At 47.2% G+C, this 13,549-nt stretch overlaps 1 protein-coding gene across 2 annotated transcripts; it reads right to left on the reverse strand.

The window, feature by feature from the left end:
* Window positions 1–6,173: 6,173 nt before the first annotated feature.
* On the reverse strand, window positions 6,174–11,852 carry LOC125510257 (chromatin assembly factor 1 subunit FSM). 2 transcript variants are annotated; one of them, XM_048675378.1, is made up of 13 exons: window positions 11,668–11,852; window positions 10,832–11,575; window positions 10,598–10,697; window positions 10,210–10,354; window positions 9,974–10,097; window positions 8,889–9,472; window positions 8,343–8,690; window positions 8,173–8,254; window positions 7,965–8,099; window positions 7,155–7,556; window positions 6,925–7,062; window positions 6,731–6,779; window positions 6,174–6,658 (listed from the first exon to the last, which is right to left on the reverse strand). In XM_048675378.1, the coding sequence occupies exons 2-13, from the start codon at window positions 11,441–11,443 to the stop codon at window positions 6,447–6,449; spliced, it is 2,931 nt and encodes a 976-aa protein (XP_048531335.1). In that variant the 5' UTR covers window positions 11,444–11,575; window positions 11,668–11,852; the 3' UTR covers window positions 6,174–6,446. The 2 variants fall into 2 exon arrangements, with proteins under 2 accessions (XP_048531335.1, XP_048531336.1); XM_048675379.1 differs by having other exon boundaries at window positions 10,832–11,594.
* Between the last annotated feature and the right edge of the window lie 1,697 nt (window positions 11,853–13,549).

Below are 13,549 nucleotides of genomic sequence, written 5' to 3' on the forward strand. Positions count from 1 at the left end.
GTCGGCCTTGCGTTTACCATTGTTGACATGGCCTGCCGGATTATGTTGCTGCCCCTTGGTGTTGCCGTTCTTTTTCCCTTTCCACGGTTTGTCCTCCTCTAAGTCAGGGTCTTGTTGGGGAATGTAGCAGAAATTCAAAATTTTCCTACGTGTCACCAAGATCTATCTATGGAGAAACCAGCAACGAGGGGAAGGAGAGTGCATCTCCATACCCTTGTAGATCGCTAAGCGGAAGCGTTCAAGAGAACGGGGTTGAAGGAGTCGTACTCGTCGTGATCCAAATCACTGGAGATCCTAGTGCCGAACGGATGGCACCTCCGCGTTCAACACATGTACAGCTCGGTGACGTCTCCCATGCCTTGATCCAGCAAGGAGAGAGGGAGAGGTTGAGGAAGACTCCATCCAGCAGCAGCACAACGGCGTGGTGGTGGTGGAGGAGCGTGGTACTCCAGCAGGGCTTCGCCAAGCATCGCAAGAGACGAGGAGGGAGAGGGGTAGGGCTGCGCCAAGAAGGAGAGGAACTCGTGTGTCTTGGGCAGCCCAAACCTCAAGTATATATAGGTGGATGGGAGGGGCTGCGCCCCCACCTAGGGTTCCCTCCCTAGGGGTGGCAGTAGCCCCCAGATCCCATCTGGGTGGCGGCCAGGTGGAGGGGGAGAGGGAGGCGCACCAGGCATGGGCCCTAAGGCCCATCTGCCCTTAGGGTTTGCCCCCCCTCCTCCCCTTAGGCGCCTTGGGCCCTTGTGGGGGGGCGCACCAGGCCACCTGGGGCTGGTCCCTCCCACACTTGGCCCATGCAGCCCTCCGAGGCTTGTGGCCCCACTTGGTGGACCCCCGGGACCCTCCCGGTGGTCCCGGTACGTTACCGATAAACCCCGAAACTTTTCCGGTGACCAAAACAGGACTTCCCATATATAAATCTTTACCTCCAGACCATTCCGGAACTCCTCGTGACGTCCGGGATCTCATCCGGGACTCCGAACAACATTCGGTAACCACATACAAACTTCCTTTATAACCCTAGCGTCATCGAACCTTAAGTGTGTAGACCCTACGGGTTCGGGAACCATGCAGACATGACCGAGACGTTCTCCGGTCAATAACCAACAGCGGGATCTGGATACCCATGTTGGTTCCCACATGTTCCACGATGATCTCATCGGATGAACCACGATGTCGAGGATTCGATCAATCCCGTATACAATTCCCTTTGTCTAGCGGTATTGTACTTGCCCGAGATTCGATCGTCGGTATCCCGATACCTTGTTCAATCTCATTACCGGCAAGTCTCTTTACTCATTCCGTAACACATCATCCCATGATCAACTCCTTGATCACATTGTGCACATTATGATGATGTCCTACCGAGTGGGCCCAGAGATACCTCTCCGTTTACACGGAGTGACAAATCCCAGTCTCGATTCGTGCCAACCCAACAGACACTTTCGGAGATACCTGTAGTGTACCTTTATAGCCACCCAGTTACGTTGTGACGTTTGGCACACCCAAAGCACTCCTACGGTATCCGGGAGTTGCACAATCTCATGGTCTAAGGAAATGATACTTGACATTAGAAAAGCTTTAGCATACGAACTACACGATCTTTGTGCTAGGCTTAGGATTGGGTCTTGTCCATCACATCATTCTCCCAATGATGTGATCCCGTTATCAACGACATCCAATGTCCATGGTCAGGAAACCGTAACCATCTATTGATCAACGAGCTAGTCAACTAGAGGCTTACTAGGGACATGGTGTTGTCTATGTATCCACACATGTATCTGAGTTTCCTATCAATACAATTCTAGCATGGATAATAAACGATTATCATGAACAAGGAAATATAATAATAACCAATTTATTATTGCCTCTAGGGCATATTTCCAACAGGTCTTTGGTATTATCTGAATCGGCGTATTTAACCAAAGCGGCCATAAGCGTTGACATATCATTGCAGTGACGTTTGAGCCTTCCTAACTTCTATTTGAGCGGCAGAAAACGGCAATTTCCCTCCAACGTTAGCACTGCGGTATCTGCATTGATAAGATCTGACGAATGCAAAATAGCTGAGACCCGTTTTATCCAATGAGTTGTGGACTCCCCATCCTCTTGGACACAAGCGGCCAGATCCACAATTGACATGGGCTGCTTACAAGTATCTTTAAAGTTCTGGACAAACCGGTGCTTCAATTCGGCCCATGATCCGATAGAGTTAGTGGGTAAGCTCTTCAACCAAGTACGAGCTGTTCCCTCCAACATCATGGTGAAGTATTTAGCACATACTGCTTCATCCACATCTAACATCTCCATTGCCATCTCGTAGCTTTCAACCCATGCCTCTGGTTACAGATTGGTGGTATTATTGGGTACCTTACGAGGTCCTTTGAAATCCTTGGGCAGTCTCACATTACGCAAACGGGGGTAAGACACGGCACCCCTAAGGAACTGAATACCACACCTGGCTCCACTGAAGCGGTAGGGTGAACCGGAGTAGGTTGACAGGCTCCGTGCAGAGCTGCTAACTCGGCCTCTCGACGCGCGTGACCATGGTCTACCACATCCTGCGCATTAGCACCTCCCCCTGCTGGGTTGTGCCCTCACTGCGGATTACGGTGACGTGCGCTGCTTGATACGGTCGGTTCATCCTCCACGTGCCTGCTGTAGCTCCGCTTGGACGGGGGGTGGAATGAATCCTCTCGCGGCTGTGTGAATATGCCTGCTACTGGTTTAGAGCTGTTTAAAGGAGATCTCTGGCCCGTCATGCCTCAATTGCAACTGGTGATTCGCCGTCGGTCGGGAGGGCTGCCAATCGTGAAGCGGCGGCCACAATGTTGTCCAACGGGTTGGAGTAATGCCCGGGAGGTGTTGGAACATACTGTGGCACAATGTTTTTCTGACGAGGCGGGTCCATTGTGCGCGGCTGAACCGGCGCTCCTGTTCCTGGCGCCTCCGTCCGGTTTAATATTGGTTGGTTACTAGTTCCTGCTCCTGGCATATTGAAGAGATTTCGTGGCTCATAACCCAACGGGAGATGCGGTCGGTATCTTCTTCTCATGACTTCTTCGGAAGCGTTCTAATCCAGCCTAATCCGGTAGGCCTGAGCTTCCAACTCGGCCCGTTCTGTAGCCATCCTAGCGTTCTCTGCTGCTAGGTCCGCTTTAGCCTGAGCTATCTGATCTTTCACCTTTGCAATCTCCGCGTTGTGCTGATCCCGGGCTGCTGCATCCACCTCTGCGGCCATCAATGTTTCCAAAGTGTCGAACAAGTCAGACAGGACTTGAGCCGGCGGCGGCGCAGAGCTTCCTGCACCCGCTGGCGTGGCCGTTGTTGAACCGGAGAGTATTGCTGTGGCGGCTGATGAGTGAGGTGCTGACTGTGTACCGGCCATGAAGATGGCGACCCGGTTTGGCAGATCAGGAGAGTCTGGAATACTATTACCCTCGGAACCTCCACTAATCTGGCCATCCTGCAACTGATAGAGCGATTCGGTCTCTCCAGAAGACTCTCGTCGGAACAGGCAACGGTTTCTCCATCGGACGTCGGTCTGCCCTCGTATTCTGCTCCATGGATGACACCTACGAAAACATGCTTCGCCATGGGCTGAACCGGGGAAGGGCTTGCACGCTGAGCCGTCTCGATGATGTCGGTGCAGGTGTCCGGCTCAGGGCCCGGTTCGCCAATCTTGCCGATGAAGACATGAATCCCACCAAAGGGGACCCGGTACCCGTATTCGATTGAATCGGCCTCGGGGCCCCATCCTGCGTTGTCAATGTAGAGCTTGTCGCGGCGACTCTTTGTCATCCGGCCCACAACGTATCCCTTGAGTCCATCAAAGCTGCCCTTTAAGAACTCGAAACCATCATGCGATAGCCCCACGGTGGGCGCCAACTGTCATGGGTTTGTCACGGCAGATGTCCTCATGAAAGGACTTAGTCGTGGAGCCATCGCAACGGGTTAGCTTAAAGGGGTTAAACCGGACAAGGGAACACGGGAGTTTATACTAGTTCGGCCCCTTCGATGAAGGTAAAAACCTATGTCTAGTTGTGATTGGTATTGCTAGGGTTTCGAAGACCAGGGAGCGAATCCGCTTTGTTTGGCTCTCGAATTATTGTCTGTCGTCCCTAAACCACTGCCGGGTCGTCCCTTTATATACATAGGTTGACGCCCGCCGGTTTACAGAGTCCCGAAGCCAGATCATAAACGTGTCCGGTTCGGTCTCTACACTTCCTATCTTACAATGCAAGTTACATAATTAGGTCGGTTTACATCTACAGGCCTTAACTCGCCTCTGGGCCTTGGGCCTTCATAAAGTGCTGTCATTCTTACGTCTTCATGAGCTTCTAATCTTCATAAAGCTAATCCGATTACTCGTGGCTGGTTTACGTCCAATAGTAATATCCCCAACACAGGGGTCGGGTGAGGGTGTCAAAATGTGCGCGTTGATGCATGTGTTGCATGCGACCGTGCGAGGGATGAACAAATTGAGAGAGATGGTTGTTGTGTTACGGATGCTCCTCTCTCTGTCTCTCTCTCTCCCTCTCTCTCTCTCTCTCACACACACAAGTAAGGCCCTGTTTGGTTCCAGATAAGTCACCAACTTATAAGTCGAAAAGTGCAAAACGTGACTTATTTTGCCAAACGGACCCAACTTATAAGTCACCCCAACTTATAAGTCATAAGTTGCTCCACCCCAACTTAAAACTTATAAGTCACCCCTTTTTACGTGGGTCCCGTCACCTTTACATTAAAAAACAAGGTGGGAAGGTGTGGTCAGGTGACTTATAAGTCAGATGACAACCAAACAGGCGTGACTTATAAGTCACTGATTTTAAGTCACCTGACTTATAACTCAATTGACTTATTGGAACCAAACAGGCCCTAAACTAGAAGACCGTTCTCTCATGTATACACAACGTATCGGCATCTGTCTATGTCTCACTCATGCATGATCATTTGCACATTCACACCTATCTATGTCTGTATCACACGCAACCATCTCCACATTGCCCTTCCGCCACAACACACATATGGACACATACACACGTTCTCTCTCAGTCACACACACAAAATCAGTATTAAAAAAAACTAGGGCGCACCTAAAACGTCCAAATCCAAATAAACACGAACTGGAGCTAAATTCAAATATATGGAAATATTGCAGCGTCAAGAACTTTCACAGGAAAAAATTGAGTAATATTCGAGGATTGTTTTCACACACACAAAAAGGTTCGGTGGATGTCCTTCGAGCGCGACACGGTGATGCACCGTTCGATCGACCGTGCGGCCGCGGTTCACGCGCTTGCACAGGATTCCGTATCGTGGATGTGGTACTAACTAATAAAAGCGCTGCCTAAGTCTAATGTTTACGTGTACTAGTACGGTTTTCTTTTTTTTCACCATTTTTTATTGTCGACACATATCTACCTTTTTTCAACACGCTATGTATATTTTTTTATACGTCAGGAACATTTCTTTATACACATCTAACATTCTTAAATATATTTTTTGATGTGGACATGTCTACTTTTTTCATACACATTGTATGAAACATTTTTTATACATGATTAATATTTGTTTTCCCAAATACATGTTTTGATATCTACTTTTTCTCCACACATTGTACATGAAAACAAGAGGCGTTCAAGCTGTGAAGAGTACATGGCCAACCTCAGGCAGATGTATCCAGAGCTCGTCCCCGAGAAGCGCCAGACCTTAAGAAGGGGCTTGACAACACGAACAAGACTAGGCCGTCCGAGAGGCAGCCCACAGCAGAAGTGATCACACTTCCATCGAACTAGTTTAAATTTGTATTGTGCAACGTAGCTTGAACTTAATTATGCAATCAGTTCTGGTTTCATGTGCTTTGATGACAAACAATTTGAACTAAAACCATACCACTTATTTCCAAACAAAGGGAATACTTAAATAAATCACAAAGACATAAACTACAACTTGCCAAGTTGGTATTGGGCCTTTGGCGTACCCTGGCTCAGGGTTTTAATCCTAGCTTATGCAGCATTCTCATATATTTTCTGGCTTTTCACTATAAGATCTATGCTTTTGTCAGAAAAAACTAGACATATGCATCTTTAGAAAATCTGACAATACATCAGTCCCTGTTTTCCCCATTGGGACAGCAGGTCCATCCAATTTAAAAATTATGAGAGGCGTGCTAAGTAAAAAAGATTATAAGCTTCACTGTCAGAATAGCATATGTAGCAATGGAACAATTGACATGACAAAAGACACATGTCTATAAACCCACTAAAGCTAGAGCAGATTGCAAAAAATCACCACACAGCTAGGAGCAGGATGCACTGCCATATTGCACCTGAGTGGCCTTTGTATTATACCATTATTACCCAAGAGGTTTCTGCTTGTTTTAAACCGCCAATGCATGGACCCAATTCAAGAAAGACTGCTTCAGGATCAGCTTGTCAGGACCATCACTTCTGCGAGGGGAACAGATCAACCTGAGGAGCACCAGCAACACCATTGCTGCCTTGAACAGTTCTTGGTTTCAAGCGCAGCTCAGGTGAAGATGCAAGGGCGTTGACGGCCTCTTCTGGAGGTAAACACCGCTTTGAGAAGTACATGCCTATTCCTTTCGTCTTAGAGGGACGATCGGCTACGGCTTTCGTCTTCTGGGGACGATCCACTGAAAAAACGAAAAATGGTTGGTGAGGTGCAACATTCCTACTGAGAAAAGAAGGATGTATAGGGTAGTTACCAGGTGGTGAGGAAGTTAAACCAAGCTTGTCAAGAACCTCTTTCTTAACCTGCAGCCAAATAAGAGCAGAACACCTTAATACAGTGAAATCTTTGATCCATGTAGTCTGTTCTCAGCTAGTAATCATGCTACTATAGTAAATGAGCAGTGATAATCAGGTATTAAGGTGTCCTGCCAAGTGTTAGTATTCTGACCTGCCAGCGGTTATCAACAAAGTCAGATATCTCCCTCACTTTATGGTTCAGTTGAGTCTTCTTAACAGTCGGAAATTTCTGGTGCAGTAATTCCACCAGCTTGTGGATACCATCTCGACTTGACTGTATCACCTGAACCTGTGGTGGAGTTAAACAAAGAATAATTAAACAAGACTTAAAAATGCTACCTCCATTCAAAAGGGAAATACAAACAAGTTGCGACTACTTACAATTTCTTGCAGGTCTGTATCTAGTACAGAGGATGCAGCTGCAGGGCTACTTTTTGCATTGGACTGGTTGGTTTCTTCAGAAGCAGCAGATGAACTGTCAATGGCTGGCACATCAACAACTCCACCCCCTGGACAGATCCGCATTGAAAGAACTTGCAGACAAAGTTGCTCAATCTTCGAACTTCCCTTGAGATCTTGGGCGGTCAATAAGTCAGCCTTTTCATGAGCTAAGTTGGATATTACTAGAGGTTGACTCTTGCGGAGAGCCTGTTCAGTCAGAGTGTTAAGCACTTTTTGCTGGCGTAGTAAAGTTCTGAATTCCTCAACTTCTGGACACTGGCTGGTTGGCAAACTACTGGCATCATCAGCCTTTTCATCCAATAGACTTTCTACCTGAATGCCCTGCAGGAAAGAAACTCCAAATGTTGAATTGCAGAACAATATTTCATTATGATGGATAGTTGGGAATGGGGATGCATCAATCAACAAAAAGCATGTGTATTTCTTTTATTTCTTGCTTAAGATAGCATTATAATTTTATTATCTTTGTAACAGCTTTGACAGAAGTTGTTTGTTCAACAAGATAAAGGGGATAACAAGTATTGCAGGTCAGCCTAGTTAAATGCTAGAGAATGCTTTGCTGTCTATCACATCTGAATGCAGATTTAATCTTGTCTGTCTTGCACTTTTGTTAACTCTGAGGTGGTAGGGACATGCTTGGATGTAAGCATACAGGCAAAAACATGTGGAATAGAATTTCTACCTTATGTTGACAGAACAATTCATTTACTCAATGTTAGAAGAGTATACCTCACTATCCGAGAGGTAACCATCAGGGACGACAAAGCTATCTTCCTCTTCTTCATCTGTGATCTTGGAATCTTCTTCATCCATAACCTCATCAGTGTCCTTCTCACAATCAGAAAGGCTCTCACCAGGATCCACCTGTGCAGCAAACATAACATGAGTATCTCTTGGGAGAAAGGAAGGACGACAAAGCAAGATCATTGGCAATTACCTCCTCCCATTCATCATCACTGTCAATTTCATAATCAAGATCAGGGTCCATCATAAGTGGACACTTTGGACGAATTACAGCACTGCAAATGAATATAAAACATAGCATGATATGGCAGTAGATTGAAAAACATCAAGAATTTATTGATATTTTTCAGATTAAGTTTTAACCTTTTCTTCCTCCAAGTCCCATAATATGCTGGCCTGTTACTTTTGGCAAATTGCAGAAGCTTTCTCTTTATGAATCTAGTTGGCAGAGAATTATCATTACGGGTGACATGACATTCAACCTCACTGGCTGGAAGCATATCAATGTCATTTCCTAGTTTATCTGGTTCATTTTCTTGACCTGAATTGTGACAAGCATCTTCATTTGGAGCAGAAAGTATTTCATCGATCATGTCATCTGAGGTTTTTTGAAGCTTCAGCTCTTTAAACGCCTCCTTGGGTTTGTGTCTGATACCCCATCTGGAGGACCTGTTATAGTTTGATAACTTTTGCCAACCAGTGATCTGCAACCTGTGATGCATTCCATTCAACACATAAGTGGCATATCTAAAGCATATAAAAGGGCACAGTAAGACTACAATAGTTCATTAATGTTAGTTTTCTCTGGGAAAGCCTCATGCATATTCTGTTTTCGAGTGACCCCATGAATGTGTTTAACAAGCTAGCCTACTATCATAAGGAATACTGACATTAGGAGATATTGCTCACCTCTGAAGGTACTCCAAAGTCCAGCTCTCTTTCAGATTGAAGGAAGAATCAATTATTGATGTAGCAGCTGATATCTCTTTTTTCGTAGTGCCTGGATCAACAGAGTGTGCATCTGAGTCATTCTCTCCAGATTTAGGTTTTTCACTGTCATTACTTTTGAAAAGGCGCTGCATTAACGAAGCTTGCTTCTGAATGGCCAGTTGTTTCTTGAGTTGCGCAGCTTCCTTCTCAAGACGCTTCTGTTCTTTATCAGCTTCCTCTTGCTGCTTCTTTTGTTGTTTTCTCATTTCAGCTTCTTCTTTTTCACGGCGCTTCTGCTCTTTCAGTGCATCCTCTTGCTGCTTCTTTTCTTGTTTTCTCATTTCAGCTTCTTCTTTTTCACGGCGCTTCTGCTCTTTCAGTGCTTCTTCTTCCTGCCTCTTTTGTCGTTTCTTTACTTCAGCTTCTTCCTTTTCACGTCTTTTTTGTTCTCTCAGTGCCTCTTCTTGCATTTTCTTTTGCTGTTTCATCATCTGATGTTCCTCTTTCTCCTGGCGTTTTGTTTCCTTCTGGGATTGTTTTTGCATTTTCAGAATTGATTGTTCCTAGAATTTAGTGGTACACAACATGACATTAGTGGATAAAACAGAAATGCAGTTCACTTGGAAAACGGCTGTTGTAATATGGCATGTTGCTCTTACTCAAAAACAGATAACCTAATTTATGTTGGAATGTTATACAAGAACTAACATATCCACTGAATCATTGTAGTTGCAGATCAAATGGCAAAACCAACAATCTCAGATTAGCAGGTCTATTATGATATCATAATTTATTTAGGAAGAAACAAGGCTATATTGGCTCAGAATTCACAAAAGTGCTAAGCAATCCAATATAACAACAGCTTGGTTGTGCATATGTATTATGAGTTCACATAAGAAAATTAAACTGGTTTCTGAAAGTTCAAATAAGGTGCAGCAACTTAATGTATACAAGTTTGTCAGTATCTTCATAGCATCTATAGAATACATCCCATTCTCTGAAATTCTTTAAATACTTGCGTGCTGCAATTTTTTTTAAATGATGGAAAGAAAAGAGATACTAACATTAGCAGGAGCATTTCCATTTGGCAGCTCAGAGCCATTCACAGCATCTACTCCACCAACAGTTCCCTCATTATTTTCCATCACTTGCATTGACTGATCTGTTGATTCTACATCTTTGGCACCCCTTTATTCACAAATAAATACACACATATTAGGGCTTCAAATCCTTAAGGTTCAGATAAGATGAGCATGCCAATGCCTACAAACAAAACACAATGTGAAAGGCACGCACACACCTTTGAATGTTGTTCTTTTGTGTCACTCTTTCCACCATTGACCTAATCCCTTCCAGGTTCAGTGCTTTGCTTAACTTTGTTGATACTTTTCTAAGTTCATTTACTTGACCTTCAGCTCCTGTAGATTCCAGAGCTGACAAAGTTGCTGCAATAGCCAATAGAGATGCAATTAGGGAACAGAATACAAAGCTATGGAGTAGGCGAATTCACAGTTCTAATTAGATGTCAATGAAAACTAACTTGCAACAACATTTCAAGACAAAATTAACAGCAAAGCATATCATAATATTCAAAGAACGGGCACACAACTTGAGCCATAAATTTGCATATTAGCTGTCAAGCATTGATAGATGGAAGTTCAAACATGGTGCAAGAAGATATGTCTTACAATGGAGAGCAGTGATCCTCTCATGGATTTTCTTTCTGGCAGTTCTCCGCACACTTAAAAACCCACGCGTTCTCACAGGCAGTACCTTCAGATCTCTTACCTGCAATTAACAACCCACCACAAGACATCAAGACATATTAATTTAAACAGAGCCACTCTTTCTGGATTAAAATAGCATTGAACTGAACTATCATGGCACTAACTTGTAAATGAACAACATAGGATAGGATTTACCTCCCAGCACCAAAGAGAAAGCTCTGATTCATCTTCCAACACATCAGCATCAGCGCTAGATTGTCCGTACATCATCCTCTGCCCAATGAGCAGCACGGAGCTGCGGACCGAAGCCACAGAGACGCCCTCTGTTCCCTTGAGCTTCTCAAATGTCTCATCCACCAACTTGGATAGCCCAAGATTGCTCTCCTCCAGCAAGCACCCAATCATGGCATTGGTTGACAGATTTCCACCACCATCGAGCTGCATCTTGTGCCCAGAAACCTCCTTGTAGTACTCGAACAAGCCCTGGAGCTCCTGGCCGCACCCGGCAGCAAGAGTTTCCTTCTCTGCAGGAGCAATCACAAGGCCGTTGGAAGCCCTCTTCCGCTTCAGCTGCTTCTGCACTTGGACGATGGTATCCGCCAGTGTAGCAGCGGGAGACTGCGTCGGCGGCACCATCTGGCTCGGAGCTTGCGCTGGGGTCGCATCGATATCCATCGCATCGCTTGATTCGACCTCGGCAGATCGGTTGAGCACGACCGGGCCGTCAGACTGCATCTGCGACTGCCCCAACCTGGCGCCTTCGCCGCCAGGGGCTTCGGGGCAAGCAGCGCCACCGCCAGCCTCCATTGTGGGCAGCGATTGGCGATTAGGTTCAGATCGCAGATCGCAGATTTACGGAGATTTCAGTTGTCGCAGACGCCGTCTCAGGTACAGGCACGGCAGCGCATTCCTCGGCCCCGCCCCTTCGATGAGCACGGCCTGGGTAAAGAATCAAGATCTGATCGGATTCGGCATTTCATGGCTGCAGAAAGACGGAAGAAGGAGACGAGCAGAAATCTAGGGTTCCTTACCGGCAAAAGGTCCCGCGCCGGGTCGCCGCCGTCGAGGGCGCCGCTTGCGAGAGAGACGGCCGAATTCCTTCCCGTGGAGGCGGCACGCGCGCCTCGGTGTGGATCGGGGCAGGGAGCACGCTGGCCGCGAGAGGGGACGGCGCGGGGGAGGGGAGGGGAGGGGAGGCGGCGGTGGGATTGGGGAGATGGGGGGAGGCAGGAGGGGGAGAAGACAGCGCGCGGGGGCGGGTTTAATTTGGAGAATGGGAGCGAAGGTCTGCCGCTTCCCCGCGCGTCCGATGGATTTCTACTCCTCCCACGCCCCCCGGCGCGCGCGCCACAAGTTTCGCCCGAGCCCACGCCCCGCGCAAAAGGAAAGTAGGAAAAAACTTGGCGCGCCACGGGCGGTTTTCGCACCGCGGCGATTGCTTCGCGGGCTCGCCCCGCCAAAAACGAAACTGAGGACCAGCGAGTCAAAACTATAGTTGTGCGGTGGGCCAGGGAGGGAGTAGGGCCCTCTACGTAGTGAGACGGGTTGTCTTCTTTTTTAAAAGAGAGAAGAGTATCCCTCAAAAAAAGAGTGGGGGGAGAGAAAGCGAATGCTCGTTGATTTTCTCCTTTCTACTACTGTATTTGTACAATTGAAATGCGAGACCAAGAAAACCAGTCTCAATCTAGTGTCAAAAATCTCTACTCCCAATAAAGCAGTTGGTAGTCTGGTACGGTTTATTTTCGTCCGGTTTACTTCGTCCCACCACCAGCCCCTCTCACTGGTTTTTCTCCCTTCCATTAAAAAACCAAATCTCGGGAGATATCAGTGGTACCTTGCGATTGTTGTCGTTGGCGGGGTTGGTGAGGCTCCTGGGCAGCTCGTGGAAGGCCTCAACTTCCAGCATCTCATCTTCCCAGCCCGGCTCGGGAAACGAGCAGGGGCCATCCTCCGGTGTGTACTCCTGGTCCACCATGTGGGGCACATAGGCTTTCGAAGTCGCCGCTCCGGAACCCTCGCCTAGGTGTCTTGGCCTTACGCCGTCGAGCCCTGCGCCCACCCCCCTGATGGTTGTAGGGTGGCGCCCCGGTATGGCCGCGCAAGGGGTCGCCCAGACCCGTGCCACCCAGGAGAAGCGCAGGGGCGGCTGGATGAACGGCGACGTCGGCCGTGCTGACGTCGTTGAACCCTTCTAGTACGTCGGGGAGCACGCGAGCGCAACGGGGCCCGCCATGCGATCTGGCCACAACTTGAGATGTAGGCAGGGAGCAGAAAGGCGGCGCACCCCTGGATGCAGTGTCCAGCGGCTCTGCGACTGAAAGTGTGTTATATCGACTAGAGGGGGGTGAATAGGCGATTTTTATGAAAGTCTTCAAAACATGGAAGTTTCGAAGACAAATGATAGAAATGAACATATTTCCATGCAGCGGAAGATATACTACACTAGACAGACAATAGTCAAGCATTCAATGAAGTGAAACCACACTGACTAATAGTAGCTAGGCAGTAAGGATCATGTACACAGTGAAGACAAATAGATAAAGCAAATAGGCACTGACTTTACAAGAGCCAACTGTAAATAAAGAGATGAGAATGATAGAACCAGTGTGCGTGATGAAGACAAAGGTTTGGTAGACCAGTTCCAACTGCTGTGACAGTTGTACGTCTGGTTAGGGCGGATAGGTATTTAAACCTGAGGACACTCAGTCCCGGACACTTAGTCCTGAGCACACAGCTCAGAACACTTAGTCCTCTCCGTATTCCCCTTGAGCTAAGGTCACACAGACCTCGCTCAATCACTCTGATAAGTCTTCAAGGTAAACTTCCAAACCTTCACAGACTTCGTTCACCGGCAATCCACAATGACTCTTGGATGCTCAGACGCGACGCCTAACCGGCTGGAGGATTCACATT

This window comes from Triticum urartu, chromosome 5 (assembly GCF_003073215.2).
Source record: "Triticum urartu cultivar G1812 chromosome 5, Tu2.1, whole genome shotgun sequence".
Lineage (NCBI taxonomy): Eukaryota > Viridiplantae > Streptophyta > Magnoliopsida > Poales > Poaceae > Triticum > Triticum urartu.

What these genes read in the sequence shown, in the direction of transcription:
- LOC125510257 (XM_048675378.1), bottom strand. Translation starts at nt 11,443, where the DNA reads ATGGAGGCTGGCGGTGGCGCTGCTTGCCCCGAAGCCCCTGGCGGCGAA. An exon ending in ACTTTGGAGTACCTTCAGAG is followed by an intron (nt 8,691 to 8,888) that starts GTGAGCAATATC and finishes AATGCATCACAG; the next exon opens with GTTGCAGATCACTGGTTGGC. An exon ending in GGGACTTGGAGGAAGAAAAG is followed by an intron (nt 8,255 to 8,342) that starts GTTAAAACTTAA and finishes ATTCATTTGCAG; the next exon opens with TGCTGTAATTCGTCCAAAGT.